Genomic DNA, 16,921 nt, shown 5'->3' on the forward strand with positions numbered 1-16,921 from the left:
ATATAATCTACCAGGAAAAATTACTTTTAATCTTTTTTAAATTGTTCCAAAATGGCGGCTGTTCAACGGGAGTATTGCAGCGGTTCCCTTATATCTGGTGTAGTTTTAAACTATTTAATGAAGTGTTTACTTTATTGGCAAAATACGTATTTCAAATTATGAATTTAGATTTTTAGACTGTTTACATATTGTAACATATTTTAACTGCAAAGCTGTTCGACAGAATAACCTGATTATGCTTGATTCTGTGGACATACTCCAAAAATTTCAAAGCTTTACGTTATTTAGTTTTTGAGTCATAAGAGAAACGGATCAAGGAAATGTGAAGTACGGGAAACCAGCGATGAACATTGCTGATACATTTTTCATACCTTTGTTGTACATATAATGTAGGTGTAGAGAAGAGCATCGGCTTCACTCATATACAGATAATTAAATACTTTAACATATGCAGTATTCTTTCCTGCAGTTTTCTGTGACGTATTCTTCCATAAGTATGTTATAAATAGTTTCCACCTGGGTGCCAGACTGGGGCTCGAAGATGGGACCTTTCCGTTCCGCGGATAGTTGCTCAAATGACTGGGCTATCCAAGCACCACTCACGGCCCGCCGTCACAGCCTTATTTCTGGTGGTAACTCATTTCCTGCCGTCCAAACTTCACAGAGATTCTGTATATCTGGGGAACTCGCACTCCAAGATCAAAGGATCTTATGCAGACTTCTCTGTCATAGGTTAGGAAATTGTTTCCACAACGAGATTTCACTGTGTAGGGGAATGGGCACTGACTTAAAACTTCTTTTAAGATTAAAACTATGTGCCGGACCACTGTTCGGACCTGGGACATTTTCTGAACAGGCTGGACTGACAAGGACGTCTCACGAGCCGCTTCAAGCTTCACTTCCGGCAGTAGCTCATCGCTTATTTTCCGAACTTCACAGAAGTTCTGCTGCATATTTTGTGTAATTTGTGATCCTGTAAGAATGGATATGGTGAAGATATGGCTTAACTACAGCTTGAGAGATTGTTTCGAAAATGATTTTTCACTCTGCGCCGGAGTATGCACTGACTTGAAACTTCCTGGCAGATAAAAACGAGTACTTGATCGCAAAAGACACGAAGGCTCCACGTTTGAATCACGATCGGGCACACGGTTTTGGTCTACCAGGAGGTTTCAATGCACACTCCGCTGCAGACTAAAAATTAATTCTGGAAGTGTCATCTGTTTTTGTCCAGGTTATCTGGAGGTCATCCTTGGTTGTAAGGCAAATGCTGGAAATTAAAGTCCCGTAGCAAATACTGCAAAATTGTGCTTTCTCTTCCCATAAACCAGTATGTGAAGAAACCATGATTCTATAAGAACTCTAAGAGCATGTTCCGTCTTGAGGGGCGGAAAACGAGAATTATAATAAAAGCCGAATGGCCAAGACCATTGAAACACATTCATTCCACAAATTTATCTGGGTTTACGAAATTTGTTTTGGTATCTGCATTGTGTTTATGTTTCTGGTATCTCAAATTTCTTTCTTTTTGCCTTGTAAAGGGACGAACTAATTATTATGCTGCTCCAACAGAGAGAGAACTTCTTGAATAGCACATGCACAAAGGACTCCACTAATCTGTCGTTTCGCCATTTACAGGCAAGGGCGAGAACATATGGGACCGTATGTTGCACGAACATCCGGAATATGCCAAGGGCGAGAACGGGGACGTTGCCTGCGATTCTTACCACAAATACGCGGAGGACGTGCAGGCAGTCAAGAATCTGAACGTGAGTAAGAAAAAAGTGTTCTTATATTATTATGACTACCGTTAGTAGCGTTAACAGTGCAGGACACTGTTTATGTTCAGCGCTGAAAACTTTCGCCACATTATTTCGCCAGCACTACTTTATGCAGCTTTGAGTGAATTAATAAGATTTGCTTTAGTAGGAGCTGAACGAATGAAACCTTCGTATTAAGTTCTTGGTAATGTAATCACATACGGTAAGCGACAGTCATCTAAAACCTGTAGCCTTGTCTCACTACAACGACGAAACCTAATAACTTTAAGACTGTCGAAAATAATGTTGTACCATCATCAGTTGTTTTGAAAATCTTTATTATTGTTACTAATATCGGTTGTTACTAATCATTATCAGCCAATAGCTGTTCTTGGTCAAATGTTTGAGAGGAAAGAAAAAAAAAAGACTACCTATGAATTATGCAACGAATTTTCGTACACAAACGAAGATTGGTTTATGAACAGATTGGGTGTACCAAACTGACCAGCAGTGATTGGAGTGAATTTTCGTAGCCAAACAACAAATGGACAAATGAGGTATCAATCTGACCAGAGTGAGGGGCAGTTTCCTCAAAAAAAAAAAAAATAAAATAAATAATAATAATAATAATAATAATTATGGACGTAATCAGGATAATTACGAAAAATCTATCAGACAAATATATTTTAGTACTTTTTAAAATTCTAAGTTGAACATTGAACATTCAATCTTCGTCCGACACCTCATGTGCTTTCTCTTATCTATATTCTCTAAATAGTAATACTGTTGAATACCGATCGATATTTAAATATATTGTGATTCATGCTTCCTGAACAAGACATGAAATAAAAAAAAACAAAAAGACAGTCATATGTTTTGTGAAATAATTTATCTAAAAGTAGGAAAGATTATAGAAACATTCGACGTGCCTTTGAATGATGATCGAAATCATAGCAGCAAATGACGTGCCTACTGAGAACTTAAAGTTCAATGTTAGAAGCACCTAAATTTAAACAATACTAGAGAATAGGTGTCTAGTGGATTATGTAGACCATAAAATCGGCTGTTGGGTCGATTTGACATATCATAATGGCTTTCACATGTTTCTGTCATCTATGCCCGAAGTTGTAAAAAAAGTTCAAACAAATTTTCAGTCTCAAACTTCTTCAATAGAAAATCCTTCGAACATCAGGAAAAAACATATACGTGGCGTAAGATGTAAGGTTTCCTTTACAAATGCTGTCGAAATGGTTGTTCTTGCTGAAAGACTTTTCGCGATAAAAATATAAATATGAAAATGGGAACCGTAAATCACAGAGCAGTTCCAGACGAACTGCGGATTCTACTTTGCGCTCTTTCTATCCAGCTAACATAAGAGGGTTCCAATTGATACGGTTCTTTGTTCACGATTTTCGAAATTTAAGTATTTGATTTTGCAAACCAGTCACATTTTTGCTTCGATGTTCGGATTGCTGCATGTGATTTCGAGCATTATTCAAAGGCCAGTCAAATTTATCTCTATCTATTTTCTTTCTTACGTTCGATAACTTATTTCACAAAACAGTTCTTAGATTATTTATTCTAGATTCATGGATTAACTATTTTTTTATTTACAGTATGTGAAGAATCCAAGACACAGAATTTTAACATTTTACAGACAATCCAATATGTCAGCAATATTTTAGTATACAGCACCCAACCTATGGGCACTTATATTAAGGCGTTTAACGGTAATGTTCTAACGGTTAAAATGTCTCCAGAACATAGATACGGTGTACTAATTTAGGATTCATATGTTTCATTTTGTAAACAATACGTAAACCGTATGTATTGAACACTGTTGTCCAGTTCATAGTCTTGACTTTCTTACTGTGAGGGAACTCGTGTACGTATCCACACAGAAGTGTAATCGAAAATCTTTTTGTACCTGATGATCATTAAAAGCAATAGAAACTTCAAACAATAACAAAAATTTTCAAACATAATTGCCAGCTGTGGTCAACGACAGCTTTTATTTCCACGAAAAGGCGGCAGTGTCTCTCCAGTTTACGAGATGCTTACAAACGAAAGACGTGCGTTGTATTCCTTTGCAGATACACGGACCAGGCATATTGTTACCACTTCCTATGTTCGAGTATCCGTAACTCGTGGTATGCGGGCTAGCGTTGCTGCCTCTGGATCACGGGGTCCCGGGTTCCAATCGTGGCCGAGTTGGGGATTTTCTCTGCCCTGGGTATGGGTGTTTGTGTTGTCCTCATCATTTCATCATCATCAACATTTGTGAGAGTGACTAGAGTGGGCTGTGAAAAGAAGATGGACTGTGTTAACATTGGGACTTTCTACAGGCACTGGTAACCGCGCAGTCGAGCACCCCACAAACCAAACATCAGCATCATCATCATCTCATCATCATCATCATCATCCTATGTTGTTCGACGTCAACGTGCAATAACCACTGAAGGGTATATGTCGGTGGAAGTGGTAAACAATACATTCGTTGTCCTAATGCGGAAACGAGGCGAGTTATATGACGTCCAGAAGGTTTTCATACGCAATGAAAACATTTCCAAAACGGCTAAGTTTGTAAACTGTTTACGTGTCACCGTACTTAAGGAATACGGTGCATGGGAAAATGGAGCTACCCGGAAACTGTGCCGATGCGACTGTAGCGAGCCATGGACCACGCTGGGGTGAGCGGCGTCTGCGAAGATGTGTACAGGCTGATGGATGTGCAGCTGTTGAGCAACTGACCGGCTAGATGAACCAAGGGGCTATCAACAGCGTCTCCTCAACGACTACTCAGTGGACGTTGTTTAAGGCTTTTGCAGCAGGCGCCTGCTTCTTGCACCCATACTGATTACTGTTCATCAGCGACGAACGCAACTGGACGTCCATCGAGTGGCAGTAGGTGGCCTTTTCTGATGAATTCTGTTTTATGTGCCATCGGACATATTGCCGTTAGAGTGTATGGCGTGAAACGTCCGAAAGCAAAACCGTGCTGCAGTCGTCGAAAGCATCCAGGATGGAGGGCTGGATGTTACTGTCTGGCCGGCCGGAGTGGTCGTGCGGTTCTAGGCGCTACAGTTTGGAATCGCGTGACCGCTACGGTCGCAGGTTCGAATCCTGCCTTGGCATGGATGTGTGTGATGTCCTTAGGTTAGCTAGGTTTAAGTAGTTCTAAGTTCTAGGGGACTGGTGACCACAGCAGTTAAGTCCCGTAGTGCTCAGAGCCATTTGAACCGTTACTGTCTGGGGAATGTTATCGTGAAATTCCCTGGGTTGTCTCGTCGTTCTTGGCTCAGTGGATCAACATAATATGCATCTACTCTTGGGGATCATATTCATCCCTACCTGCGGTTTGTTTTTCCTCGGCATGAAGGCATCTGTCAGCAGAACAATCGAATATGTCACTGTGGTGTGCGTACTGTAAGACATTCGGTACACACACCAAGTCAGACGATAGAAATGCCACTTGCACGCTTAGAGTAGCAGATTGACAGTGACCAACTTTAAACAGAACTTGATTAATTTCCACACACATTTATTAAAATAATAAAAATCATAGACCTTACTTAACTTGATTCTGGATGCTATTTACAATTGACAATCTGATGTTCCTTCGGTCTTGCTACGTTAATCTTATTCTCACATATCTCTGATACTTGACAAAGTGTCTATTCATTTATCTTCATGGCTATGTACAGGAATATGATAATCTTATTAGACGCAGCCTGAAACTTGACTATAGACTGGTACAGACAAATGCAGACTGGTGCAGACTGATACAGACTGATGCAGACTAACGCAGACTGACTAATCGGAGGTCTGTACACTCGTTATAATACCTCGAGCGTTCAGGTATCACTGTGCGAGTGTGATCCGCGAGGATAAAAGGTTCTACGTTAGCAACAATCTCATTGTCTGCGTTACATATTAATACGTGGATCGGCGGAAGCAGAATTTGGTCCGTCTCTAAGACAGCGTCATCTCGTAGTGCGGAGACGGACGAGCGCTGCGCCTGCGCTGTTGTGCTTAGCGGGGCGAGCTCTAGTGGGAAAGTTGTGTACGCGCTGACTACGTGGAACTATGTACACAACAACACCTTTCTTAGTTCGAATATAATAAGCTTTATTGGGACTAAGAAACTTATGTCCACGAGTCGGCATTGTTTTAAAAAGCATCGCTCGTGCGAAACTCAGCTTGCTTTTTTCTCACATGATATACTACGAACAACGGATGAAGGGCAACAGGCAAATGCCATATTTCTAGATTTCCGGAAGGTGTTTGACACGGAGCTTCATTGCAGGCTGTTAACTAAGATACAAGCATTCGTAAATGGTTCCCAGATATGTGAGTGGCGCGAAAACTTTTTAAGTAGCAGAACACAGTATGTTGTCTTCGACGGCGAGTGTTCATCAGACACAAGTGTGTCGTCAGGAGTGCCCAGGGAAGCGTGATAGGGCCGCTGTTGTTATCTATGTACACAAATGATTTGGCGGACAAGGTATTCAGCAATCTGCGGTTGTTTGCTGATGATGCTAGGGTTTACGGTAAGGTGTTGAAGTTGAGTGACAGTAGGAATATACAAGGTGACTTAGACAAAATTTCTAATTGGTGCGATGAATGTACCTAGCTATAAATGTCGAAAAATGTAAGTTAAATGTTCAAATGTGTGTGAATTACTACGGGACCAAAGTGTTAAGGTCATCGGGCCTTAAGCTAACATACTACTTAATGTATCTTAAACTAACTTACGCAAAGTGCAACACACACATACATGCACGAGGGAGGACTCGAACCACCGATGGAGGACCCTTGCGAACCGGTACAAGGCGCCTAAGACCACGCGGTTACCCCGCGCGGCAAATGTAAGTTAATGCGGATGAATATGAAGAACAAACCTGTAACATTCGCATATAGTATTAGTAGTATCCTGATTGAAATAGTAATTTCGTTTAAACGTCTGAGAATAATGTTACAAAGCGATGTGAAATGCAACGAGCATGTGACAACTGTGGCAGGGATGGCGAATGGCCGCGCGTACTGGCCGCGCGGTTAGAGGCGCCATAAAACTAATTGCAGCGACCCTTCCCGCCGGAGGTTCAAGTTCTCCGTCGGGCATGGGTGTCTGTGTTGGTCTTAGCATATGTTAGTTAAGTAGTGTGTAAGTCTATGGACCGACGACCTCAGCAGTTTGGTCCCCTAGGAATTCACACACATTTGAACATTTTTTGATGGCGAATGGTCGACTTCGGTTTATTGGGAGAATTTTTGGAAGAGTGATTCACCTGGAAAAAGAGGCCGCATATAGGACGCCGATGCCACCTATTTTTGAGTACTTTTCGAATGATTAGATCCGTACCAGGTCACTTTGAAGGAAGACAATGAAGTGATTCAGAAGTGAGCTGTTAGATTTATTCACGGTAGTTTCGAACAACAGATAAGTCTTACTGAGATGCTTCGGGAACTCAAGTGGGTATCCCTGGAGGGATGGCGACGTTCTCTTCAACAAACGCTATTGAGAAAATTTAGAGAACCGGTATTTGAAGCTGACTGCCAGGCATTGCGTAAGGACCACATAAATAAGATATGAGAAATCACTGCTCATATGGAGGCATATAGACGGTCGTCTTTCGAGTAGAACATGAAAAGAAATGACCAGTAGTGGTACAAGGTACCCTCTTCCACGCAGCGTATGGTGGTTTGCCTACTATCTATGTAGATGTGGGCAATCGGTGACTTGCCCGTCGATGGCGATGAAATGATGATGATTAGGACAACACAACACCCAGTCCCTGAACGGAGAAAATCTCCGACCCAGTCGGGAATCGAACCCGTGCACTTAGGATTGACATTCTGTCGCTCTGACCACTTTTTTTTAATCTCATTTTGTTCGCTTTTGCTCATTGCATCTGCTCAGGGCGGATGTCGTAAGACATCCGTTTAAGTTCGTTGATGATCGATTAACTCAGTTTTTTTATTACAGAGGGCACGAACCCTCTGACCGAACACGCTGAGCTACCGTGCCGGCAACCACTCAGCTACCAGGGGCGGACGTCATACTTCGTTTGTATGTGAATTACCCTCTCGCTGTGTGTTCTACACCTATCAGTAAGCGTTGTAAAGGATACCTCTGGCCGTCAGTGAGAGACAGTCGGTATGTACCGCATATCAGTGGGTAGCATCGTTTATTATTGGCAGCCGTGGTACACAGTCGCAAATACCATATATTACCAGCATGATATTATCACCGTAGATAGGCGATGTATGCCGTCGGTATGCATTGAATACTCCCACAATACATTTTACACCGTCGGCAGGCGTTTAACACACACGGTAGACACTGTATAGCGTCGGCATACGTTTTATACCGTCGGCAGGCGGTACGCACACATCGGGAGACAAACATTGCCCTAACGAAATATCACCGCCCATAGGCATTGTACACCATTGGTGGGCATATATCGTTGTATACAGTCGTCACGCATTTTACACTGTCGTCAGTATTGCATACCGTTCACATGCATCAAATTCCATTACTAAGCGTTTTACACAATTGGTAGGTGATGTACATCGTCGGTAGGCGTTCTGTATCGTCAGGATTCACTATACACCAAGAGGAGGAGTTCTATAACGTCAGAATGCCTTTTACGCTGTTGGCAGGCATTGTAGACAATCGTCAGGAATTGTAGCCGACGGCATGTTGTGAAAATTTTCGGTAGGCTTCGCATACTCTCAGTAAGTATATCTACAGTCCATAGGTTTTGTAAACCGTAGCATACTTTTGCCACGCATTTTACACCCGATGTTGGCGTTACACACTAACGGTAGGCACTATACACAGTCTGTAGTCGTTGAGCATTTTCAGTTATTGTTGAATGAGATCGGTAGCTGTTGAGCCATACAGGTAGGCAGTGTATGCCGTAGCTACGCACTGTACACCGGCGTTGTAGAACATCGAAAAGCGTTGTAAAACTTCGGCCGATTCTGTACACGTTTGGCAGACGTACAAGATGGGTAGGGGTTTTTCCCCGTTGTTACTCATCGTATACTGTCAGTACGCTTTGTACCCGTTCAGAAAGCGATGTAATTCACAGGTAGGCAACGTAAATCATCTACAGCTGGTTTATACTCCCTGCAATAAGCACTGTACATCGACAGTAAGTGTCGCATGAATGACGAAACCTTAAGTCTAATGAGCAAATGTGAAAAAGATTTGTAGGTTGGCCTCAGTGTTTATCGTTTGTGGCACGTAGAAATTGCTGGTGTTCAGTCACAATCCGAGTGTAGTGATGTCATCAGCTGAAAAAAGTGTCTGAGTAGCGAGTCGAAAATAAGGCGTAAAGGCAAAAGAGTCCACTTGACACTTAGAATTTGTGGAGAGTCCTTCTACCATTTCTACGTAGTAAATGGATGATGCAAGATAATGTGTATAACTATTTTACATGCATTCATATTTCTCTGACTTTTGCTGTGATGTGATGGATACGACTTTTTGGAACACTAAGAGCAGGAAAGGAAACGAAGATTACTGTCGGGTAAGAACAGATCTTGCCTCACTATTTATGTAGCATCTCTCATTCGAGGTGATCGAATGTACTGGTGGCAATCTCATACTTACTCTTCATGCCCACCACGTCGCGCAAAGCTCCTACTTCACCTTTCTTAAGCAGCTGTTCCAATTTGGTTAAGTTCCTACAGATGTAAAAATTACTCCAGAATGGATTTCAAGACAATTTTTTTTATTTTTTTGGCGATTTAATCGACAGATATACTGCTCTTGGCCACAAATGTTCAAATGTGTGTGAATTCCTAAGGGACCAAACTGCTTCGGTCATCGGTCCCTAGACTTACACACTACTTAAACTAACTTATGCTAAAAACAACACACACGTCCATGCCCGAGGGAGGACTCGAACCTCCGGCGGGAGTGGCCGCGCAGTCCGTGGCATTACGCCTCAAACCATGCGGCCGCTCCGCGCGGTTGACCACAAATCTTGGTGTGAACCACACTCATACAAAAACGAAGAATTTTGTTCTGCTCTTACCAGACAGTACAAGCAACTTGACCTAGCGAAGGTACCTTCAGCGATTACTGTTGATGTAATTAAGATAGATTCTTGTTATTACCGTAGTAGTTTTCAATCCCCTCCCCCCAATGAACCATGGACTTTGCCGTTGGTGGGGTTGGTAGCGTGCTTCAGTGATACAGACACATCGGCGTGGTGTCTATTGAGAGGCCAGAAAAACGTGTGTTTCCTGAAGAGACGCACAAGCCTGTTCAGTAGTTGCAGGTTCTGCAGTCTGGATGACTGGCTGATATTACCTTTTAACATCAACCACAATGGCCTCCTTGCTAGCACTGCGAATGGCTGAAAGTAAGGGGAAATTACAGCCGTAATTTTTCCCGAGGGCATGCAGCTCTATTGATTGGTTAAATGCTGACGCGCCCTCTTAGGTAAATTCTTCGAGAGGCGGTCCCCATTTGGATCTCCGGGCGGGGCTACTCAGGAAGATATCGTCATAGGAAGAAACAAAACTAGCCTTCTACGGATCGGAGTGTGGTATGTTCGATCCCCTATTTATGGGTCGGTACGAAAATGTAAAAATGGAAACGGTTGTGTTGAAGCTAGATATAGTGGGAATAAGTGAAGTTCGGTGACAGGAGAAACAGGACATCTGTACAGGCTAATATGGGATTGTTTACCTGAAATAAAATGGGGGTGAGGCAGAAGTAGGTTTAACAATCAATAAGAAAAAATGAATGCAGGTAAACTAGTATGAACAGTATAGCGAATGTATTATCGAAGCCAAGATAGACACAATACCCCCAGCGACCACAGTAGTATAAGGTTGAATACCAGATGGAGACAGTGAAGGAATGTGTGACGAGACAAAAGAAATTATTCAGATAGCTAAGAGAAATGAAAATTCAATTGAAATGGAGGACTGGCATCGATAATAAGAAAAGTAAGAGAAGCAAAAAGTGTAGCGGAGCATATTTTATTCATTCCTAAAACTTGGCTTATGTAATCTGAAAGAAGGTTGTATATGTGGAAGAGACTTGGTGACACTGGAAAGTTTCAGATGATTATATAATAGTAAGATGGGGAAATTTACAAACACACGAGGAAATACAGACACTACGACTTATCTTAGAAGATAAGTTAAAGAAAGGATAACCGATGCCTGTCACATTTGTAAGTTTAATGTTTTTGACAGTGTTGACTGATGTACTCTCTTTGAAATTTGGAAGTTATCAGGGGTACAATGCAGAGACCGAAAGACTATTTACAACTTATGCAGAAATCAGGCGGAAGTAAAAGAGTCGTGGGGTATGAAAGGGAAGCAGTTGTTGAGAAGGGAGTGAGACAAGATCGAAGCCTACCTCCGATGTTATTGAATCTACTAACTGAACATACAGTAAAGGGAACCAAGAAAAGATTAGGGGTTTGAATTGAAGTCCAAGGACAAGAAATAAAAACATTGACATTCTCCCAGTTACACTATAATTTTGTCAGAGACAGCAAAGGACTTGGAGGAAAAGTTGAACGGGATGGACAGTGTCGTGAAAGGAGACTATGAGACTAGCATCAATAATAGCAAAACAAGGATAACAGAATGCAGAAGAACTAAATCAGGTGGTGCTGAGGGAACTAGGTTAGAAAATGAGGCACCAAAGTAGAAGACGAGTTTTATTATTTGGGCAGCAAAATATCTGATGACAGTCAAAGTGGAGAGGATATAAGATGCAGACTGGTAATGGCGAGACAACTTTTCCGAACATGAGAATTTTGCTAACACTGAATATAGATTATGTACTAGCAGTCTTTTCTTAAAGTATGTGTATGGAGTGTAGCCATGCATGAAATTGAAACATGGACGATAAGCAGCTCAGACTAGAAGAGAACAGAAGTTTCTGAAATGTGGAGCTATAGAAGAATGGTAAGGATAGACCATATACCTAATAAGCTGTTACTTATTAGCTTTGGGGAGAAAAGAAATTTGTGGCATAACCAGACTAGATGAAGGAATCGGTTGATAGAACACATTCTGAGACATTAAGGGATCACCGATTTAGTTTTGGAGGGAAATGTGAGGATAAATATGGCAGAGGGAGACCAATAGATAAACACAGTAAGCAGATTCAGAAGGATGTAAGCTGCAGTAGTCATGCAGAGCTGAAGAGACTTACACAGGATAGACTAACTTGTTGAGTTGCATGAAGCCAGTTTTCAGATTGAAGACCATAACAACAAGTCTGAAGCCATTATCAAGTACAAAAATGCCGGGTATAACTAGACTTCATTAAGTGAAGTCATCGACAAGATCTATAAAACTGGATGTCCCAGCGTGTGGATAAGTATGTATTATTACGCTGGGACACCCTGTTAAGTCGATGTTAACAATGACCTCACTTAACAGTCAGATTATACCGAACTTTGTTGTACTTAGGTAACTGCGTAACGCCGAAATCATGACAGTAGCGTAAAACAAATAAGTTTGTTCAGTCAAATGGTATAAACATCAGTAAAGCAATGGTACTTCATTGTGCTGATGTAAATGCCTCTTCTAATATTTTAAGAGGAATTGTTGTCTTAATATGTTTTAACAAGCCTCTTCGATTTTTGGCCATTGACGACAGTTAATGGCGCTAGTCTAAATCAAGAGCACGAGCCCCAAAGAAAGTTATAATGTACTCCAAAAATAACTGCTGTCATAACAAAATATTGTCCACGCCGTCTACGCCATGTATCCACAGGCATTCGTGTGACGTCATGCGTTGTGACAAATCATTTCATAAACTCTTATCTCACTGTTCCACAGATAAATGAAGTCGTTGGAATTATTCGAAGGGACACCACGTAATTGCATTTCTCAAAAATGGATTACGGGCAACTGTATGAACATGAACATCCTCTCCTGTCGCATCTCTAATGTATTTCACTAACATCTGTAGCTCATTAGCAAGGGTAGTCCTCTGACGTAGTTTGTGTTAGAAGCTCTGCCTGGCGGTCTCCTTCGTTCAAAAACCTACATTTATTCAAACAATAATTGCGATTCTCGGCGTTTTCCCGGCGTAATGAGTACTACATGAAGTTTACCGCTTGCAGCCGCGTGACATAGACTTTTGATTACGATATTACGGCTGGCAAATATTCAGCCGTCATCAGAAGAATGTGTTACACTGTACATTGCTTTATACCAAATGTTGGTGCGGGGAAGCATGCTCATTAGTTGCCATTACATGAGCGCCCTATGCCGAATTATGCGTGCTCTTCGAATATTTCTCCATCTACGGCGCGCAGGCGTACGCGCGATGATGATTCGGCATACGTGCCCTTTATTGGAAAACGGGTCTGCAAGGTTAAAATGCAAGTGTGAAATTAATAAAATGTTTTCTTCCTGAAGCTATTAAAAAAAAAATACCGGGTCCCACACACTGTTCAGTTAAAATCCTCCAGAATTGACAAAAGGGTAGATGGATGGGAAAGTAAACCAGCCGTATTCATCTCAAGTGAATTATCCCGACATTCATTTTAATTATCGTTACCACTACCAATCAGTATAACAGCGGGAAAACCTATTTCATACCTAGAAGAGTGCTTGGGAATGTGTAAATTGGTACATAATACTGCAAGACGTCAACAGACGGGATGATTGAAAGCTGTGTGGTCGAAGCGATAACAGGCCGGGAAATAACGCGCGCTTATCTGAACGTTTCGACGCATTACGAGAGCGGTCGATAGTTGCACGCTTCGTACCATTCGTGAGAATGCCCCGCTGGCGAGGTGTCCGACAGGCTTGCACGAGCCCAGTTTTTGTGGTCAGTGTCTCCCGGTTTGTGGTTGTCTGACCAGAGCTACTGTAAAGCAGAAGGTTCTTTATGATAAATGAGGGAAATTTAACAAGCAAAGTAACTAAAAAGGCATTTTCTTGAATGTATGGCTTTGACAGAGCTATGCTGTCGTCATCGGATCTACAAAAGGATGATAGTAAAATAGTTTACAACCGTGTATTACAAACCGATAAATTGTCATGTTACGTAACCTATTGAATTTAACATAAGCTCATACTCTAAAAACTTTTACCACGGATTGACCATTAGTGCTGCAAGTCGCTTCACACTGCATAAGCATTTTCCATGATCATAAAGATCAGTACACGTAGGCATGCCAGTGACGTATTACTCACAAACATAAACATAAATATAGTGCACCTATCACAAGTGTTCATGATCGTCACCAGCTGGCAAGTGACATAGAAGCGGCGTAAACACAACGACAACCATGTACGTACACTAGGTGGCCCTAGTATGGTTGACTGGATTCTTGTGTTGCATCTAGCGTAAAACCTTGACACATAATTCCATATAATTGGTAATACATCATAAAGGACCCATTTTTATTTACATTTTGCCCAACCCGATAGCTGAGTGGTAAGCGTGACGGGTTGCCCTCCTATGGGTTCGATTCCCTGCTGGGTCGGGGTTTTCCCCGCTCAGGGACTGGGTGTTGTGCTGTCTTCATCATTTCATCCCCATCCGGCGGGCAGGTCGCCGAATGTGGCGTCGAATGTAATAAGACCTGCACCAAGACGGCCGGACGCCAATGACGCCAAACGCTCATTTACATTTACATTATTATCCAAGAGATATAGAAATTGTACTTATAATCTCTGTATTTGCATAGATGGCAACGCCATGTCCCTGGAGAAGGATAAGTGTTATATCCCGCGACGACCGGAAGTGTGGCCAAGTTTACTTCCTGTAGCTGGGCGATATCGACGTACGACGCCCATATCATCTCTCGCAGTAGACGAATTTTCACGTGGTAGCTAATATTCTTTGAGTTGATCGTTGCTATTCGGTATGTTTGGAATCGTGCCACGCCATGGAGGGAAACTCCCATCAGCGGAGGGTGAAGAGGGGCGAAGCAGCGTAGAGTCTCGCCATACGCCACCTGACGGCTTTATTATCGTCGCAATTAGGCCCCCGCCTGCAGTAACTGCAGTAAGACATTTCCAGGGGCAGATGTGGACTCTGACCACAATCTATTGGTTATGCACTATAGATTAAAACTGAAGAAACTGCAAGTAGGTGGGAATTTAAGAAGATGGGACCTTGATAAACTGACTAAACCAGAGGATGTAGAGAGATTCAGGGAGAGCATAAGGGAACAATTGACAGGAATGGGGGAAAGAAATACAGTAGAAGAAGAATGGATATCTCTGAGGGATGAAGTAGTCAAGGCAGCAGACGATCAAGTAGGTAAAAAAACGAGGGCTGGTAGAAATCCTTGGGTAACAGAAGAAGTATTGAATTTAATTGAAGAAAGGAGAAAATATAAAAGTGCAGTAAAAGACGCAGGCAAAGAGGAATACAACGTCTCAAAAATCAGATCGACAGGAAGTGCAAAACTGCTAAGCAGGGATGGCTAGAGGACAAATGTAAGGATGTAGAGGCTTATCTCACTAGGGGTAAGTTAAATACTGCGTACAGGAAAATTAAAGAGTCCTTTGGAGAAAAGAGAACCACTTGTATGAATATCAAGAGCTCAGATGGAAACCCAGTTCTCAGCAACGAAGGGAAAGCAGAAAGGTGGAAGGAGTATATAGAGGGTCTATACAAGGGCAATGTACTTGAGGACAATTTAATGGAAATGGAAGAGGATGTAGATGCAGATGAAATGGGAGATACGATACTGCGTGAAGAGTTTGACAGAGCGCTGAAAGACCTGAGTCGAAACAAGGCCCCGGGAGTAGACAACATTCCATTAGAACTACTGACGGCCTTGGGAGAGCCAGTCATGACAAAACTCTACCATCTGGTGAGCAAGATGTATGAGACAGGCGAAATACCCTTAGACTTCAAGAAGACTAAAATAATTCCAATCCCAAAGAAAGCAGGTGTTGACAGATGTGAAAATTACCGACCTATCAGTTTAATAAGTCACAACTGCAAAATACTAACGCGAATTCTTTATAGGCGAATGGAAAAACTGGAGGAAGTCGACCTCGGGGATGATCAGTTTGGATTCCGTAGAAATGTTGGAACATGTGAGGTAATACTGACCTTACGCCTTATCTTAGAAGAAAGATTAAGGAAAGGCAAACCTACGTTTCTAGCATTTGTAGACTTGGAGAGAGCTTTTGACAGTGTTGACTGGAATAATCTCTTTCAAATTCTAAAGGTGGCAGGAGTAAAATACAGGGAGCGAAAGGCTATTTACAATATGCACATAAACCAGATGGCAGATATAAGAGTCGAGGGACACGAAAGGGAAGCAGTGGTTGGGAAGGGAGGGAGACAGGGTTGTAGCCTCTCCCCGATGTTATTCAATCTGTATATTGATGAAGCACTAAAGGAAACAAAAGAAAAATTCGGAGTAGGAATTAAAATCCATGGAGAAGAAATAAAAACTTTGAGCTTCGCCGATGACATTGTAATTCTGTCAGAGACAACAAAGGACTTGGAAGAGCAGTTTGAACGGAATGGACAATGTCTTGAGAGGAGGGTATAAGATGAACATCATCAAAAGCAAAACGAGGATAATGGAATGCAGTCGAATTAAGTCGGGTGATGCTGAGGGAATTAGATTAGGAAATGAGACACTTAAAGTAGTAAAAGTGTTTTGTTATTTGGGGAGCAAAATAACTGATGATGGCCGAAGTAGAGAGGATATAAAATGTAGACTGGCAATGGCAAGGAAAGCGTTTCTGAAGAAGAGAAATTTGTTAACATCGAGTATTGATTTAAGTGTCAGGAAGTCGCTTCTGAAAGTATTTGTATGGAGTGTAACCATGTATGGAAGTGAAACAGGGACGATAAATAGTTCGGACAGAAAGACAATAGAAGCTTTCGAAATGTGGTGCTACAGAAGAATTCTGGAGATTAGATGGGTAGATCACGTAGCTAATGAGGAGGTATTGAATGAAATAGGGGAGAAGAGGAGTTTGTGGCACAACTTGACAAGAAGAAGGGATCGGTTGGTAGGGCATGTTCTGAGGCATAAACGGATCCCAAAATTAGCATTAGATAGCAGCGTGGAGGGTTAAAATCGAATAGGGAGACCAAGAGATGAATACATTAAGCGGATTGAGAAGGATGTAGGTTGCAGTAAGTACTGGGAGATGAAGAAGCTTGCACAGGATAGAGTAGC

The 16,921-nt window shown here is 41.9% G+C and overlaps 1 protein-coding gene across 1 annotated transcript in view; it reads left to right on the plus strand.

The window, feature by feature from the left end:
* Positions 1–16,921, plus strand: part of LOC126413085 (lactase/phlorizin hydrolase-like) — a 202,511-nt gene that overhangs the window by 2,875 nt on the left and 182,715 nt on the right. Inside the window, exon 2 of the mRNA XM_050082981.1 lies at positions 1,639–1,769. Coding sequence (XP_049938938.1) covers positions 1,639–1,769 — 131 coding nt within the window. The remainder of the gene's footprint in view (positions 1–1,638; positions 1,770–16,921) is intronic.

This window comes from Schistocerca serialis, chromosome 7, assembly GCF_023864345.2.
Source record: "Schistocerca serialis cubense isolate TAMUIC-IGC-003099 chromosome 7, iqSchSeri2.2, whole genome shotgun sequence".
Lineage (NCBI taxonomy): Eukaryota > Metazoa > Arthropoda > Insecta > Orthoptera > Acrididae > Schistocerca > Schistocerca serialis.